Source organism: Anabrus simplex, chromosome 8 (genome assembly GCF_040414725.1).
Source record: "Anabrus simplex isolate iqAnaSimp1 chromosome 8, ASM4041472v1, whole genome shotgun sequence".
In the NCBI taxonomy this organism is placed as follows: domain Eukaryota; kingdom Metazoa; phylum Arthropoda; class Insecta; order Orthoptera; family Tettigoniidae; genus Anabrus; species Anabrus simplex.
Window position 1 is genome coordinate 166,456,446 of NC_090272.1, and position 18,907 is coordinate 166,475,352.

An 18,907-nucleotide genomic window follows, 5' to 3' on the forward strand; every position below is an offset into this window, starting at 1 on the left:
AAGAATGACATGTTTCATTCTTAAAAGGACATCATCAGATTCTATCAAGTCACATTCAATATTTGGAAATTATTTATGTTTATTTCTGTCCAAACACCATTGTTACGGTTCTTCAAATGCCTCGTAGTGTATGCTGGAGTGGAGACAAAGCAGGACTTCATCAGGAAGAGTTCCAAATTTCAAATTCATAGATGTTTGAACAGAAATAAACACACATATTTCCAAACATTGAATGTGAATGTGACTTGGTAGAATCTGATGAATGTGCTCTTGGTTTTTTTTTTTTTTTTTTTTACAAGATGCTTTATGTCGCACCGACAGAGATAGGTCTTATAGCGACGATAGGACAGGAAAGGGCTAGGAGTGGGAAGGAAGCAGTTGTGGCCTTAATTAAGGTACACCCCCTGCATTTGCCTGATGTGAAAATGGGAAACCACGGGCTGCCAACAGTGGGGTTCGAACCCACTATCTCCCGAACACTGGATATTGGCCGCACTTAAGTGACTGCAGCTATCGAGCTCGGTGATGTGCTTTTAAGAACAAATCATGTTATTCTTTGTTCAATAGTGTGTATTTTTATTCCTTGTTTGATAATGCTTTTTATTTCTTTTACAGGTATATCATAGTGTAATATTTAACTTATGTGTTCAACAGGCTGAAAAGCTTTTAAGTTACATTTAATCCTGGACGTAATATAGATGTTTCACATTTGACAAAACTCTTTCCATCTTCAGGTAGAGCTGTTGGAATGCCATCTATCTCCTCCCAATTGTTGCAGCCACACTCTGCTTTATGATTTGCGAGGTTTCCCTAAAAGATACCAGCCGAATGCTTTGCTAAGATGGTCCCTAATGCAAGTTCGCTGCCGATTGCTTTCCCAATATAGTACTTGTTCTAATTACTGCAATGATGGAACGTTAACACCAAGATCCATACGTATGTCCTGCCTGACCTTTCTGAGATACTATTTCTTAAAAAATGCTTGGTTGAGGATTTAGTGTTGATGGGACTGAAATTTGTGGACAGTAGATGCAGGAACTCATTTCTTCGAGGAACAGATAATGCACGATATTTAAAACTTGATTTAATTAGGATGCTCGCAGAACCACATAATTTGAACGAATAATCCAGGAAAATGTAGTTTCTTGGAACTGATAATCAAGGTTCCACTGTATATAGAGGAAAGATAAAGACTTCCTCAATCAGTAATCTCAGCTTTAAATACAATTGAAACTTTCTTTAACAAAGTATCAAGTGAGTTGGCTGAGTGGTGCCTGCCATATAGCTGGGAGCTTGTATTTGGGAAATAGCGAGCTTGAAATCCACCACTGGGAGCCCTGAAGATAGAAGTCCATGGTTTTCCATTTTCATACAAGGAAACTGTCAGGGCTGTATGCTAATTAAGCCCACAGCAGCCTCCTTCCTAATCCAAGGCCTTTCTTATCCCATCGTTGCTAAAATCCTATTTGAGGTTTTTTTCTTTACAATTTGTTTTACGTCATGCCGATACAGGTCTTATGGTGACGATGGGATTGGAAAGACCTAGGAGTGGGAAGAAAGTGGTTGTGGCCTTAATTAAGGAACAGCCCCAGCATTTGCCCGGTGTGAAAATGGGAAACCACGGAAAACCATATTCAGGGCTACCGACAGTGGACCTCGAACCCACTATCTCCCGGATGCAAGCTCACAGCTGTGCACTCCTATTTGAGTTAGTCTAGTGGCAAAACACTAGCCAAAGAAAAAAAAAAGCAAGAATATATACTTTTTTTTCTTATTCCTTTCTTCTCTAGCCATTTTTTCCCAGTTTTCTGGAATATACTGAAAGATCAATATTAGTGTATACAAAGTATACAGGGTGTATCCATGATGATGTTACAAATTTTCAGGGATGATGAAGGATGGCAAATGGATCAATTTGAGATAAGGAACTGTAGTCCAGAAACGTTTGAGTCAAAAGTTATTAAAATTCAAGTCATTGAACGTCCGTCTGTCCACTTGGATAGAGCTGATCAACGTATCACTTCAACCCGTAAACACACACTGAACACAGACATCACACACTGATTACGTCAATACACAGAACACCATCTGCACTGGAGTCGTTGAGTTATTATCCTAGCCTCTTCCGCTTGTCGGGATTGTCTCCCCTATTGTACTCTTAACACATGTAATGGACAGTACAGTCAGAGGTATCAGACCGATTTTTGCTTTAACTGCCGGCTGCAGTGATGTAATGGATACTCTACTAATCTCAAGTTAACGGGTTCAAACCTGACTGAGCTTGGTGGCTTTTAAGGGTGTTTAAAGGTGACAATCCCATGTTGTTGGCTTCCAGCAGATTAAAGAACTACTGCAGGACAAAATTCTGACACCCCGGTGTCTGTTAAGACCGGACAGACATTAAAAAACTTGGATTTTTAATAACTTTTGACTTGAACGTTTCTGGACTACAGTTCGTTATCTCAAACTGATCCATTTGCCATCCTCCATTGTCCCTGAAAGTTTGTATCATCATCATGGATACATTCTGTATACAGTAATTAGTAAACATTGTTCAACTCTGACAGTATGACTTAATAGTAAATTTCTTAAATACAAAGCATGTTTTTTAAGTAAGGTCAGTTTTGTTGTAGACACTAGGAGTTCGCACGCATATCACAACGAGTGAGTGTGTCATGTACCGGCATGTCTCGGGAACAACTGTGCTCAGTTTCAGCTCTGTAGCTAACCTGTATGGTTCTGTTCTGTGCTTTCAAAATGTTTAAGACTATCAACTCGCCCGCCACGTGCGAGGTTCGGTCAGTGATACGGTTTTTGTCAGTAAGGAACCTGTCTGCTGCAGAAATTCATTGACAGATTTGCGAAGTGTACGGTGATACTGTCATGAGTGAAAGCAAAGTGCATAAGTGGGTACGACAATTCAAAGATGGCCGTGACAACATCCATGATGAGGACCGCTCCGGTCACCCTTCTTTGATTACAGACGATTTGGTGGCGAAGCGAAGATTCGTGAGAAGAGGTGCTTCACAATAACAGGTCTATCAAACAAATTTCCTAACGTGTCGAGATCAGTGCTTTACAACATTGTTTCTGAACACCTAAAGTTTAGGAAACTGTGCTCCCGTTGGGTCCCGAAACTCCTAACAGAGATGAAGTTCTTGACTCGTTATGATGAAGAAGGTGACTGCTTCTTGAGTCAGATCGTAACTGGAGACGAAACATGGGTTTCACATATCATGCCCCAATCGAAGCAGCAGAGCATGGAATGGAGACACACACACACACACTCGCCTGTAAAGGTGAAGGCCAAACAGATTCTGTCCCAGCGCAAAATCATGGCATCGGTGTTTTTGGATAGGCATGGTGTTTTGTTGGTCGACCTCATGCAGCGAGGAACCACTATCAATGCAGAAGCATACTGCCAAACCCTGAGAAAGCAACGCAGAGCGATTCAAAACAAAAGACACAGCATGCTGACAAAGGGAATTGTCCTTCTCCATGACAATGCAAGACCTCACACTGCAGGTCAGACCCACGATTTATTGGACAGTTTTGGCTGGAAAGTTTTAGACCACCCAGCCTACAGTCCTGATCTTGCACCGAGCAATTACGATCTGTTCCTCCACCTCAAACATCACCTCAGTGGCAACCATTACAATGATGACGACGACGTGAAAACGGCAGTGAACTTTTAGTTATCAGAGCAGGCGATAACTTTCTATGAAAAGGGTATTTTAAAATTGGTTACAACGTATGATAAGTGTTTGAATAAACTTGGCAACTATGTCAAAAAATAGAATGAAGTATGTACTTTCTGAAAATAAATTTACTTTTTTGAAATAACCTTTCATTGTGTACTTATTTTTAAATGGACCTTACTTAAACATGCCTTGTAGTAATTGCAATAAACAGCATATCATGTACAGCATCTAAATTAATTTTCTACAACTACACCATTAAGAGGAATGGAAAGTTCGGCCCATAAGGACAGATCTCCATTAAACATGTTATTAAATTTTAGATTTCAAAACATTGTCCAAAATACTGACCTGGTTTGTTACCGGTTTGATTTCTGCTACCTCCAAGATGCGTTTAACTTGTTCCGAGTTAAAATTAGAAATGCCAATAGACTTAGTGAGGCCTTGCTTCACTGCTTTCTCCATTTCTTTCCACGTGTCAACATAGTCAGCATCACTGAATTGTATTTTTCCATCCTTCTCAGGGAAAAGATCATCTCCATCCTAAAAAAAGGAAAGAAAGAATATTGATGGCAAATTTCAAAACAAAGAATTGGATGGGATTCATCCATGACTATACAAACTTCTAATTGTCGTAATTATCACTAGGAGCTACTTTATAGTGTGCAAAATATATCCTGTTTTCACTGGGACAGTCCCATTGGTTCATGCTGTGCTGCCTGTCCCAATGGTTTTCCATTCTGTTTTGTTTTCCAAATGTTTTTTTTTAAATAATATGTATTGAATGTTTCTACACTCACAAGGAGAGGCCAGACCCTGTGTCCAACTGATTTCAATGAGCTTCAATGTACCTGTTGGTGGAACACTCAACAGTAACTCATGTAGAAGGATTTAGGTCAATACGCTTTTGTTTCCCAAAAAACTTAGGTCAAGTGTTGTGATGGAGGATCTGCTCTGGACCAAGTGGAGGTGATAGAACACTAAAAGGCAAACAAATTTTACTTAAGGATGTCAGATCCGCAACCTAATAATTTCCGAAAAATTGATGAATCCCCGATTCCAATGCAACACTTATATACTTGGAGAGTTACACCGCAGTCAACTGGAGCGGTGGACTGCACTTGTCTGCGAACCTTGACGACATGAGTTCAAGTCTCATCACAGCTATATTTTTTGTACAAAATATATATATTTTTGTAAAAGTTGCTTTAAGTCTCACCTTATGGTCTTATGGGTTTGTGAGAATGTTTAGGCCTACAACTGTGAGCTCGCATTCATTCAGGAAATAGTGGGTTCGAACCGCAATGTTGGCAGTCATGAAGATGGTTTCCCATTTTCACACCACGCAAGTGCTGGGGCTGTACCTTAATTAAGGCCATGGCCACTTCCTTCCTCACTCCTAGCCCTTTCCTATCCCATTGTCGTCATAAGACCTGTCCCTGTGATGAGACATAAATCAACTTGTACAAAATATATATATACTGCCTCCTGTTGGTAAATTTACGGGCACGTAAACGAACTCCTGTGAGACAAAATTCCGGCACCATGGCATCTCCGAAAACGGTCAAAAGTAGCTAGTGGGATGTAAAATCAACATTATTATTATTATTATTATTATTATTAGGTTGCAGACATGACATATTTTAAATTTGTTCGCCTTTTAGTGTTCTATCACCTCCACTTGGTCCAAAGCGAATCCTGTGTCATGACATTAGACTTCTTCTTCTTTTTTTTTTTTTTTTTTTTTTTTCCCGAAAACGAAAGTGTATTGATCTAAACCCTATAATCTATTAGCTTCATAGTCCATGATAGTTCAAGCATACAAGTATGAAGGATGAGTTCTCCACCTAATCAATACTTTATTTTACATAGTGTCAATATTATTTACATAAGGACAGTACCGATTTCGACAGATGAAGATGACCTATTTACAGGTTACAGGTTTCGACAGATGAAGATGACCTATTTACAGGTCGAAACTGGTACTGCCCTTTTATGTAAATAATATTGACACTATGTAAAATAAAGTATTGATTAGGTTGAGAACTCATACCTCATACTTCATACTTGTGTGCTTGACCTAAACCCTTCTACACAAGTTGCTGTTGAGTATCGCCCAACAGGTACATCGAAGCTCATTGAAATTGGTTGGACACAAGGTCTGGCCTCTCCTTGTCACATGCATGTTCATAATGAGAACAAATTTCAATCACAAATGTCATGAGTATTATAAATTATACAGAAAACCCAAACAATTTAAAAAGATTCTGTCCTGAGAAGTACCAGGTGGTTATAATTAGTGATGGGATAATCAAATACTTTTAATAATTGAATAACCTCCATCTGATTATTTAAATAATCAAATAAATAATCAACTAAAATTGTCAAATGAGTTTCAAATATCATTCAGTTGTATACTTTTAATATTCTAATAACTTCCATCTGATTATTCAGTTAATTGAATAAATAATAGATTACAATAATCAAATGAGTTTTAAATATCATTCAGTTGTATTGCATAGAATATTCAGATGTGTCATGAATCAAGTTTTCGGTTTAGGTGTGTCGGATGGATAATCAATTGAAATAAGCGAATGGATGAACTCTTATTAAAAATAGAAATAGCTTTTTTTCCAAACATATCCCCAAATGCTGAAACTAAACAAGTCAATTAACTGTATTAATAACATAATTTTTCATTCAATTATTTCAAAAGCATTCATTATTCAATTGCCTCATTCATTCAAATGCAGTTCTGAATAAATAATCGAAAAAGAAATTGAATGGAAAAATTCACTATTCGATTGCCTCATTGAGTTGAAGGGAGTTTCAGACAGACAATCAAAAAATATTCAAATGGAAAAATTCAATATTTGATTGCCTAATTCATTCAAATTGAGTTTTGAATGAATAATCATCTGGAAAAAATATTCACTGTTCAATTGCCTCATTCATTCAAATGAATAATAAAAAAATAATTGAAATGGATATATAATCAAATAAAATGAAATAATCAAATAATCAATTATTTTGTATTTGATTATCCCATCACTAGTTAGAATTAAACTTCCCCTACTTATCAGTCTATGTGGAAAACCAGTGGTTGTATGAACATGAAACTTAATCCAAACATTGCCAAGGACATGTGGAAGAGAAATAATGCATGAACAAGTCCAATGAAGCACTTTTATAGCATTGCCATATCATGCAATATGACTGGTTGGTATGGATGTATCATCCACCAGACTACACAGTGTGCTCGAAATTGTGTTCGTCACTGGCCAGAACAGTTTGAAAGTGCAGGAGAGCAAGCTGCATGAAGCATCTCCATGGGTATGCCTGTTACCTCTCTTGATAGCTTCTCTTCAGATCAGCACATGTGTAACATTCCTTTCATAAACCCTGCCTTTCAGATAAGGTGAACCTTGCAAATCTTGTAGACCATAACATGGACATTATTCCTATCAAGTTTGGTTCACATACTATGAATAGTTTTCTGTATAGAGTGGGTTAAGCAGGGAAAGTATAACTGTTATCACCCAATACTCCATTTTTTTTTTCAAGTTGCTTTATGTCGACCGACACAGATAGGTTTTATAGCAATGATGGGACAGGAAAGGGCTAGGAGTAGGAAGGAAGTGGCCATGGCCTTAATTAAGGTACAGCCCCAGCATTTGTCTGGTATGAAAATGGGAAACCATGGAAAACCATCTTCAGAGCAGCCAACAGTGGGATTCGAGCCCACTATCTCCGGAATACTGGATACTGGTCGCACTTAAGCGACTGCAACTATCGTGCTCGGTGAGAGCTGGACTCCGTAGTCAGAAAATACAGGTAATACAAGCGGGCCACGTAACATTAGAAAACAGACGGTTCAACTTCAATAACAACTTACGTATATCAGCCTGTGACTGAAAATAATAATTAAGTTAACAGTGTAACGATATAAGTTGAACTGCATCAGGGAGCAACGAAAATATTGCAACAAAAAGGCCTCCAGCTCAAAAACTGTTTTAACAACTACCACCTCATATTTTTAATTTTCATCATGTTTTCTAAGGAAAAGCTTCTTAACAAACCACTTCATATTGTGTGTCTAATGTTTAAGTTTATTATTAATATTTTACTGAGGATAACCCCTTGCCAGGTCAAAACATGTCTATCTAAAATTTCATCTTAATTGGATGTAATATTGACTAGGAGAATAATCAACACAATTTTGTCCAATTTGTAAGTAAAAAATGCAGAAGTCTTCAACTCATTAAAAAGAAAAAAAAGAGATAACATTTGTCAAGAAATGAAAGCTCAGGTACATCCACCACATCATGAAAGGTGAAAGATATGAACTTCAACTCATCATTGAGGGGGAAAAAAAAAAAAAAAAAAGATCTCTGGGGAGACGGAGAAATTCCTGGCTTAAAGACCTGTGCCATTGTTATGGATGAACTTCCATCTAAATCTTTCGAGCCACTGTTTCCAGAGTTATCATAATCAATTGGATCGCCAACCTTCATAGGGAGATGGCATTCTAAGAAGAGCATTGAGGACACAAAAATTGAGTGGACTGTTGTTGTGAAGAATCAACTTCAAACTTTATAAACCTCATCACGTGCTATGGTATTTCACCATAACAAAGCTCAAAAAAAGTTTTGCATGTTGCTCTTTCATCAGCGTATCTTAGGTACATCAAACTTGTTTATAGTATGCACCGTGGCTCAATGTCCGAGACACATATATTCATTCATTCATTCATTCATTAATTCATTAATTCATTCATTCATTCGAAGGGCACCTGAGCCTAAGCTCGTAATGGTGCAGTACATACATTCAATTACACAGCAGATGTAATCTAAATTGTATACAAACAGTGTATGACATGAGGTAGTTAACTAATTTACGCTTGAAAGAGCCATGTGCACGTCTCTCTTGTGTCTTCAGGGAGACTGTTGAAAATACGTACAGAGTAATTCCATAATGAATTTGTACCGAATTTACAAGTATGCATATAAGCAAAATTAATTTTTGAAGCACTTCAGGATATCTGAATTAGTTTTATAGGAAATATTGGAGTGTATCAACTTATGCTTTAGCTTATACACCATGATAGCTGAGGCTGTTTGACGGAGACTAGCGAGTGATAAGATGTTGCTGTATTTATATAAATGTGCAGTTGGAGTCAACATGGGTAGATTGAAGAGTATTTTTAATGCTCTTTATAATTTTTTAAATTGTTTTTTCCTGCAACTTGCCCAAATATAGGTCATGTAAGCAACATTAAACTCAGGTCAGGTTCGATATTTGCCCGTCAGTTTAACATTACTTGTAAGGCGGTGATGTATAAACAGCATGTGTAGGATTAAATTGAACATGGTGAGAGTACCCATTTCTACTATTGACGGCATTCAAATTGTAACAATGCTACAAGAATGATGGCAACACGAGGATGTTGCTGCTCATGTTGGAGTGAGTCAAAATGAAGTCTCCATAGTGTACAAAAAGTTCAGAGAGACACGGACGGTTGCTGATCAACAACAGACAGAATGCCCAATGAAAACAATTCACTGAGAGGATCAATATTTGTTTCTTCCAGCAAGTCGTAGGCCCACCGGTACTGCCGCCTCGTTCCATGAGGATCTTCAGAGGGCCACTGGAGTGGATGTGTTGGATCAGAGAGTCCAAAATGAGTTGCATGATAGAGGAATGATATCAAGGAGGCCCATGCCAAAAGCTCCTCTTAAACCACACCATAGGGCAGTTGGTGTGAGGTGGGTAACAACTCATAGCCCATGGCATCAGGAAAAGTTGAAGCATATGCTCTGTTCTGATGAGGTCACAATAGGCTTCCACTCATACAACAGGAGCATTAGAGTCTGCAGACAATACAATGAGAGATGGGACAAGCCTTTTATTCTGGAAGCACCATTAGCAGCAAGGGGTAGAGCCATGTCTGGTTAACGTTGATGGGGTGAAAGTTCCTTTTGGGGATCATTGTAAGTATCTAGGTGTTAATATAAGGAAAGATCTTCATTGGGGTATTCACATAAATGGGCTTGTAAATAAAGGGTACAGATCTCTGCACATGGTTATGAGGGTGTTTAGGGGTTGTAGTAAGGATGTAAAGGAGAGGGTATATAAGTCTCTGGTAAGACCCCAACTAGAGTATAGTTCCAGTGTATGGGACCCTCACCAGGATTACCTGATTCAAGAACTGGAAAAAATCCAAAGAAAAGCAGCTCGATTTGTACTGGGTGATTTCCGACAAAAGAGTAGCGTTACAAAAATGTTGCAAAGTTTGGGTTGGGAAGAATTGAGAGAAAGAAGAAAAGCAGCTCGACTAAGTGGTATGTAAATTCTAAGTTCCCAAGGAGGGAATTAGGTATTTTTCCACAAATAGAGCATGTCAAAAAACAGATCACATCTGATCTGTTTTAAGTAGTATGTTTCGAGCTGTCAGCGGAGAGATGGCATGGAATGACAGTGTGTGTATATATATATATACTATTTTAATCATATAATGTATATTTTAATCCACCATTGTAATCACACCATAAGAATCATGATCTATACTTGTCTTTGTTTAATTATTCTCGGCTGATGATGACAGGGAATCTGTCGAAACCGGTACCGAATGTACAAAAGTTGTGATGTTTTAACTGTAATGTAAAACTTTCACACAATATATAGTATTGAAAAGGTGGAACTTATTGTCCTTTCTTTGATGTAAATCTTGTTTCAATACGGAACCTAAATATGAAATTCTTAACGTTAAATGACATTAGTAGACGAATAAGTTTGAGTGGCGTTTATAAAAGTAGGAAAGATCACAATATGAAGATAAAGTTGGAATTCAAGAGGACAAACTGGGGCAAATATTCATTTATAGGAAGGGGAGTTAGGGATTGGAATAACTTACCAAGGGAAACGTTCAATAAATTTCCAATTTCTTTCAAATCATTTAGGAAAAGGCTAAGAAAGCAACAGATAGGGAATCTGCCACCTGGGCGACTGCCCTAAATGCAGATCATTATTGAATGATTGATTGATTGCCTCTAATTCCCATCCAGGATAACACAACTACTCTGGTATACATAAACAACATCCTCCAACTCAGTGGTTTAGTTGGACCGGACCGCCGTTCCGGAAAATATTTTGCCGCTATAGAATGATGTAACATTTTTACACTCAGTAAGAATATCTTATATCTATACATAGTGCTGAAACGTCATGGGTGTACAATGAGATCCACGCCGAAAAGAGAAATAGGCCGCTGGTTGCAAGATCAAGCTTACTTATTTTCATAAGCAGCGTTGGACCCCCTGTGCATATATTTAACCCACAACCATATGTCAAGTCATGGCTACGAAAGGGGAAACGTTCAGCTGATGAAACAACTTGTCGGAAACATAAGGCCACTGATTTTGACACCTAATAAGAGTCCATTTGGAAATTGCTGAATTAATAAGGTGAGTTCCGGTAAATATTTTGTTCCAACTACATCACTGCTCCAACCTACAATTGCAAGATTTGGTACCGCTGTGGGTGAGAGCTTTATAGTACTGGATGATAATGCCCATTGAGTTAGAGTTGTCAGTCAGTTCCTTGACATGCAGTGCATTCAGCAAATGGACATGAACCGTGTTGATCAGGCATGATGTGAACTGAAGACAGAAAATGCACACTGTCCAAATCCTCCTACTAACATTCAGCAACTGACTGATGAAGAGTGGGATAATGAGCCCCAAAACCAGTTGGATTCTTTGGTGCTGAGTATGCCTCACTGTGTTCAAGCATGCCTCAGCACCCGAGGAGGCTGTACACAGTACTGATCTGTCACATAACGAATGATTATCTTGTGTTCACAATACCACATTATGAACGTTTTTGCTTTTGTTACATTTCTATTATTTTTTTTTTTGCATAGGTATGAGTTTTAATAATTTTGTTCCTGTACATGCAGAAGTTGTTGAAGACTCAACTTGCTGTGCTAATACTGGTAGAGATTTATGTGGCGAACGTTGAAGTTTTGTGTCAGTTTCATAATTTTTTCCTTCTGTTAACAATGTACAACATAGTGTGTGCTTCTGGTTTAGCACTGAACCAGTAGTCTCAAACTTACTGACAAGATCATGAACTGAATTTCTGGAAGGAGACAACTGCCTGGTGATCTCCTGATAAACACCGCAAGAATACGTTGAAGTGATTCGTAAATATAATAACTAGAGCCCGGATTTCCATGCACTATCAAATCTCAAAATATACATGCATTCGTGCACTATTATGGCAAAACATGCACAATAAACTGAAAAATATGCACTATTAAAATTCAGTACCTTTTGAAAGTTTGTACAACTACCATAATTTCTCCAAATTGTCTTGATTTAACCTCATCTGTTTATCTGTCAGCACATTCTTAAGCACAGAAAATGATATTTCTACATCACAAGAAGTGACTAGTGCATATATTTAAATGAAGACATTTGAGGCAAAGTGAGGTCAAATTGTACGTCTTTTGCATTTTCACCACAATACGTCTTTTATAAGCTTGACGAATTTAAAATAATGTTTTCAATGGATCTCTTTTTTCAACCTATCTCTAGCTGCCGCAGCTACTTCTTGGTGCGACGATTGCAGACATGTGAATGTCCCCGATAGCTGGTAACGATTACCTGCTACGATAACAAAGACCTGTGACGAATGAGAGTGCCAGATAGGAAATTTCAGGACAAGAGGGTTCAGTGCAATACCAAGATTTGTAAGCTGCTATCTCAGTAACGCGGCATCACAGAAGCATGATACAAGTTTTGTTTTGTTCATTTAACATAGGCAAAAAATGAGCCCTCAATGAGTAATGTAAAATTTTATGGTTCAGTTTATATCAGTGTATAACTTGGACACCTTATTCCTAAGAATTACAAAGATCAACGTGGGGCCTTCTGTCTTACGTTAATGTTTGCTCAAGCAACAGATAAGAAAGTGCTCAGCTAATTGGATTATAGACCTCTACCGCATGTACTAACTTTGGTTGTCACTTAGGATGTCAGGAATATATTATCTCCGTCTTTCAGTAATAGACATACTATATAACGTGGAAAAATGGTCCCGATTTCTGCAAATCAACGTTCATAAAAGGCACTATCCTGTACGTTAACATTATATATGTGCCAAAGTCAGAAGAAAAGTCATATTATGCAATATTAAACGTCCAAATATTTGCTATCAAATCCAAAATCTTCAAAATATGCATTATGCACAAATTTTCTCTTAAAAAGACAAAAATATGCAAAGATGCAGGGAAAAAGAACGGTTATTTGGAATCATTAAGCCATAAAACAAATATCTGCAAAGTTTGAGAACTGAAACCAAATTATTTAAAATCATGCCTTTGCATGGAAATCCGAGCTCTAATAATAACATATACATACAAAAACACACTGCTCTTCCCATCTTCACAAATGAACGTGGACTACTGACTACAGCGTGTGAAGTGAAGGACACGAAGCAAGTCAGATAACCACGTGGGCTGCAGGTATCTGGGAAGCCATCAGTCAGCCTTGGCTTAGCTGCACGTGGGTGGAGAGGTTTTATATTTTTACGTGCCAGGCCTGTGGTAGCCCCTTTCGGTGCTTCCTGGAAGGGGATAGCGACTCAGACGACTGGGGATCTACTAGCCGGCTTGTGGGGTGGGGCTGGCCTTTCCATGTATTGTTCTTGTCGGCTGGCTTACCTGTTAGTTTCTTGGAGATTCAACGAGAATATTCTGCCTCTAGCCACCTCATAAAGATTCTGGCTCACATCACTCGAGCTCTATAAAGGGAGGCTAGCCGTGGACAGTCAGTCAGAGTTGGGCTCCGTGGTGGAGTCAGAGTTGGTGCTGGACTCCGCGTCAGTGTTAGACTTTGTGATGAAGTCTGTGCGAGTCTCAGTGTGTTGGGGTTAGGTAGCTATGATGAGAGCGACAGATGTGTTGGCTGTCGTTAGTGTCCCGCCGAGGTCTGAGTGACCTCATATAGTAAATTCTTTGTTACTTACCTTGAAAGCAAGGGGCCAGTGAATGAGATAGAGATCCAAGTATGCAAGACCAAGGTTGCTTAGGGTCTTCTTCAAGGCTGGGATAACCATATCAGTCCTGTGATATGTATTCCATAGCTATAAGGAGAACCAAAAAAAAGAATAATGTTAACTAATTACACAACTGTAGTCATTATATCAATAAATAGCCGTGATACAAACAGGACTTCAGAACATAATGCATACATACATACATACATACATACATATATACATACATACATACATACATATTCAAATTAACTCACAGCAAGATTATTTCTACAGTACTGATGGTGAATGTAACAATCCATTAGTTTAAGACTTCTCCTACCCCTTTTTATAATTTTCTTGATTAAGGTACAGCCCGAACATCTGCCTGGTGTGAAAATGGAAAACTACAGAAAACCACCTTCAGGGTTGCCGACAGTGGGATCCCCTATCCCTCATCATGATACTGATCTGATAATAACTTATTAGCAGTTATTAGATTTGTTGTTTTACTTGCAACATCTTAAGTTAGTATTAGAATTATTTCACATTGAAAAAATTTAAGGGTCTGATAGCAGACTCTGAAATACTAAGGTGAGAGGTAACAGCCTCCTAGGTGTCAAGACGTTTGTTTTCAAAATGATTTCTATTACCTCATCACTAGCAACACCTTTCCAAATCAGAGTACCCTCTTGACCCTTGAGCTACTAACACCTGACATCACCAAACTTGAAAACGTGCATGCTTCAACACTCCTCTTTCTTTTTTTTTTTTTTCTTCAAGAGCTACATGTCTCCTGTGGACATAAATACGTTAACGAATGTCACCATATACAACCAATTACAAATGTGACAGAAGATTTTTGAGAAGAAAACTTCCATGGGCTGCACTGTATAGCATGAAATAAAATGAATAATCTCACAAAACTCCAAGCTTACTCTTTTAATTTGAGAAATCTCTCCTTTCTGCTTCTGCCTGCAGATGAATTCAAAGGGGTAAGTACATTTCCTGCAACCCCTGCCTATCCTAAAGGTGTTTAAAAAAAAAAAGATAGGTTCCTCAAGTACACTTCTAAATAGTGCATTGCATTTTCTTCTCTGTATAACTCCCTTGTCAGGTTACACACATATGAATCACAGATACAGTGACCTACTTCTAACTCTTGATGGCAATTTGAAGCCCTGTATTGCCATAACCTCTTTGAACTCAGACTTTGCGAAGGATTCTTTGAAGGCCATACAAGTTTGTGAACAGATGTTGCTTAGAAACATGGCGTTGTTCGAGGAGCATGAGAAGTAATTGGCGAGTGATGTTGATTTGAGAGATAGTGGGAGAATTTTTCAATTAAGGGCTGATGAATTTATTGCAGAATTAGATTGTGTTAGTGAATTCAATGATGAAGACCCTGATAACGAAAAAATTATACGAAATGACAGTGCTGATACCTCTACTGACGGCTGGAAGGATTTCCGTGACTCGGACTTCGACTTCAAACGAATCCCATTCACAGATACGTCTATTTATAAACCATCCCATGGGACTTAACCTAAGAGTGAACTTTCTTTATTCTTTCCAGTTATTCGTGACTGACGAGTTATTGATGGAAATTGTGCGCAAAACTAATCGGTATGCCAATGTAAACCTTTAGAAGGTTACGCCACTAAATGGTCAAAATAGTCGTTCACACTTTATTTATTGTCATCCACAAAGGAGAAGTAAAGACTGCAGTTTTCAGTGACTGAGAAGTGAAGGGATGACAACGTGAAACAGTGTTTTTCTGTAATGCATGTACAAGAAAGCCTTGATTACATCTTAGTGAGTGTTTAAGAAGCACAATTATTGATGAAAATGTGACTGTGGGATAATTTGAGGGTAATAATTTTGTGTGGCTATTTCTAGCCGAGTGCAGCCCTTGTAAGGCAGACCCTCCGATGAGGGTGGGCGGCATCTGCCATTTGTAGGTAACTGCGTGTTATTGTGGTAGAGGATAGTGTTATGTGTGGTGTGTGAGTTGCAGGGATGTTGGGAACAGCACAAACACCCAGCCCCCAGGCCACTGGAATTAACCAATTAAGGTTAAAATCCCCGACCCGGCCGGGAATCGAACCCGGGACCCTCTGAACCGAAGGCCAGTACGCTGACTATTCAGCCAACGAGTCGGACTAATTTGAGGGTTAAAAATGCTGAACATTACACCAGAGTATTGTATTATACTTGTACTATATTTATTTTGTGTTTTATTTGATTTTTATAAATATGCTGCCCATATATTTGTGCAGTCACTTATCCCTCTGTAAGCAGATTTTTAAATGGAGCTGGAGAGGCAAGCATGTTCAGAATGAAATGGAGGTCTAAGGGTTAATTACAGTCATAGCCACTTCCTCTCCAATCCTAGTACTTTATTATCCTTGTGTTACCAAAATCCTAACATCTGTTAGTATGATGTTAAACAACTATCAAAAAATAAAAAACTTAGCACACTAAATCCATAGTAATGAGTGACAAGGTGGAGAAGTGGAAATCCCCAACGGTTCCTGCTGAGCAAAATACAATCTTACTGTATCATTGGTTTCCTTAACATTGCTCTCATGTTTAAATCAGAGAATGTTTAATAACCAACTGGGAGGTTCAGTATCTTTCCTTGATGCTATGGGTTATTTTTTACAGCATAGAATTAGTCAAAAGAATAATTTTTGAAGTATTATCCATCACTTGTAAAACAGGCAATGGTTGTGATTATGCCACAGGAGGAGAAAATACTCACTTTGGTGAAAATAGACATAATGCATGGTTGTTGTGATGGAAAGGTGCCACATAAATGAAATTAAACAGGAACTTACAAATTTTTAAAAAATGTATGTATTTTCAAGATGATTTGCTACTTTGAAAATGCTCCAAAGAAGAAAAGAACAGGCAGATATATCAAGTATATCTCAAGGTAGTAAAAAAGATACAAAGGATGCATTTTCTGGCCAAATTAATTTTTTTTGCTAGTGGTTTACTGTTGTACTAACACATTGGAGATTTTTGGCAATGCAAGGATGGGAAAAGGCTAGGATTCGAAAAGCAGTGGCCATGGCCTTATTTGAAGTGTATCCCCAGCATTTGCCTGCTGTGAAAATGGGAAACCATCTTCAGGACTACAACTGTGAGATTCGAACACCCTATCTCCCAAATGCAAGCTCACAGCTACGTGATCTTGATCCCATTGCTAACTCACTTGGATGTTTAGGACTATCATGTGCCTTATTTCTTATTCAGTCCAGTCAAATACTGAGATAGAAATATTTCAAACCCTGAAGCATCAATTCCACTTCTAGTTCCAAGTGAAGGCAGTTACGTGAATCTTTAGAGACCTAGAATTGCAATGATGATCAGGGAATATCCTTAGAGACATAAGATGATTATGATTATGATGATGATGATGATGATGATGATTGTTGTTTAAAGGAGCCTAACATCTAGATCATTGGCTCCTAATGGTACAAAATGAGACAAAATGGAATGACAATTTAAAACTCCAAAATTCATCCACTGACTAGAATTTAAAACGTGATGATGAAGAATGAACGGATAAATATGAATTTAAAATAACCAGCGGAACTAACTCACAATACTGAAAGTTAAAAATAATTTCAAAAATATGACAATAAACTATGATTAATGAACTTAAAATAATCAGTGGATCCGACCTGCAATGCCTCACCTTCCCAGAAGCTATATTGAAAATTAGTATTACTGACCAAGGGACTGCTTACAAAGCACAATTCTGAATCGATGATTCTTGTTGTCCAAATTGGTACAAAATCCAGGCCAATGGCCCCTCATAATGGTACTTATTGCTAGTAAAGTAAATAAAAGAAATTATGAAATAGTTACAGCTGTATGTCAGTCATTAGGACCACACCTATCCCTAATGACAAGTAGATCAACATAATAACATAATCTCGTTTGGTATTTTATTTTATGGAATTTTTTGGATGTGGACATACTTGACAACCAGAAATAAAGTTCAGGGAAGATTTCAAGAAAAGAATAATATACCTTGCTAGTGACGAACAGATCTTCTCGTTTTACCACTCCTTCCCCGATCTTGGCTTTGATGGCCTCTCCCACTTCGGGCTCATTACCATACACCATCGCACAGTCTATGTGCCTATAACCTATGTCAATAGCATCCTTCACTGCTTGGGTAACTTCACCAGGCTTGGACTGAAAGTAAGACATGTATAACATTAATGGAAAATATCAGGCAGAACATTTTACATATGTAGTACCAAAATTAATAAGTGCAAAGTTCATCCTTCATTTAATTCCCAGTTGAATTGAGCAATAATTATTTCAGTGATATTGGAATATAATTAATTTCCAATACTGTCCTATAGACTGGTTATGTTTCTTTTTTTTTTTTTTTTTTTTTGCTAGGGGCTTTACGTCGCACCGACACAGTTAGGTCTTATGGCGACGATGGGATAGGAAAGGCCTAGGAGTTGGAAGGAAGCGGCCGTGGCCTTAATTAAGGTACAGCCCCAGCATTTGCCTGGTGTGAAAATGGGAAACCACGGAAAACCATTTTCAGGGCTGCCGATAGTGGGATTCGAACCTACTATCTCCCGGATGCAAGCTCACAGCCGCGCGCCTCTACGCGCACGGCCAACTCGCCCGGTAGGTTATGTTTCTACAACACAAAGAATAGTTATTGTGAATGCAGAAACAGTTAAATATTGTCACATGCTAGAAACCAGATAATTTCAGTGGTTGTAGTAATTATTATCCTAAGCATAAACACAAAAATAATCATCCTCTATTGCTTCTAATCATACAAAAATAAATATTCCATCCAAACAATGGAAGTATCTACAAACAATAGGAAAGACAGGAAAACGAGACTCCATCTCGCTAACCTAATACTGTCAACAATAATTGACTTTTTTATTCACAATTTGCTTTATGTCGTACCAACACAGATAGGCCTTATGGTAACGATGGGATAGGAAAGGCATAGGAGTGAGAAGGAAGCAACTGTGACCGTAATTAAGGTTCAGTACCACCGTTTGCCTGGTGTGAAAGTGAGAAACCATGGAAATTAATCTTCAGGGCTGGCAAGAATGGGGTTTGAACCCACTATCTCCTACATACAAGCTGACAACCATGTGATCCAATCTGCACAG

The 18,907-nt window shown here is 38.2% G+C and overlaps 1 protein-coding gene across 1 annotated transcript in view; it reads right to left on the reverse strand.

Moving 5' to 3' along the window:
* LOC136878918 (aldo-keto reductase family 1 member B1) overlaps positions 1-18,907 on the reverse strand; it is a 77,070-nt gene that overhangs the window by 26,839 nt on the left and 31,324 nt on the right. Inside the window, exons 2-4 of the mRNA XM_067152531.2 lie at positions 17,781-17,948; positions 13,728-13,844; positions 4,050-4,241 (exon numbers count right to left, since the gene is read on the reverse strand). Of these exons, the coding sequence (XP_067008632.2) occupies positions 4,050-4,241; positions 13,728-13,844; positions 17,781-17,948 (477 nt within the window). The remainder of the gene's footprint in view (positions 1-4,049; positions 4,242-13,727; positions 13,845-17,780; positions 17,949-18,907) is intronic.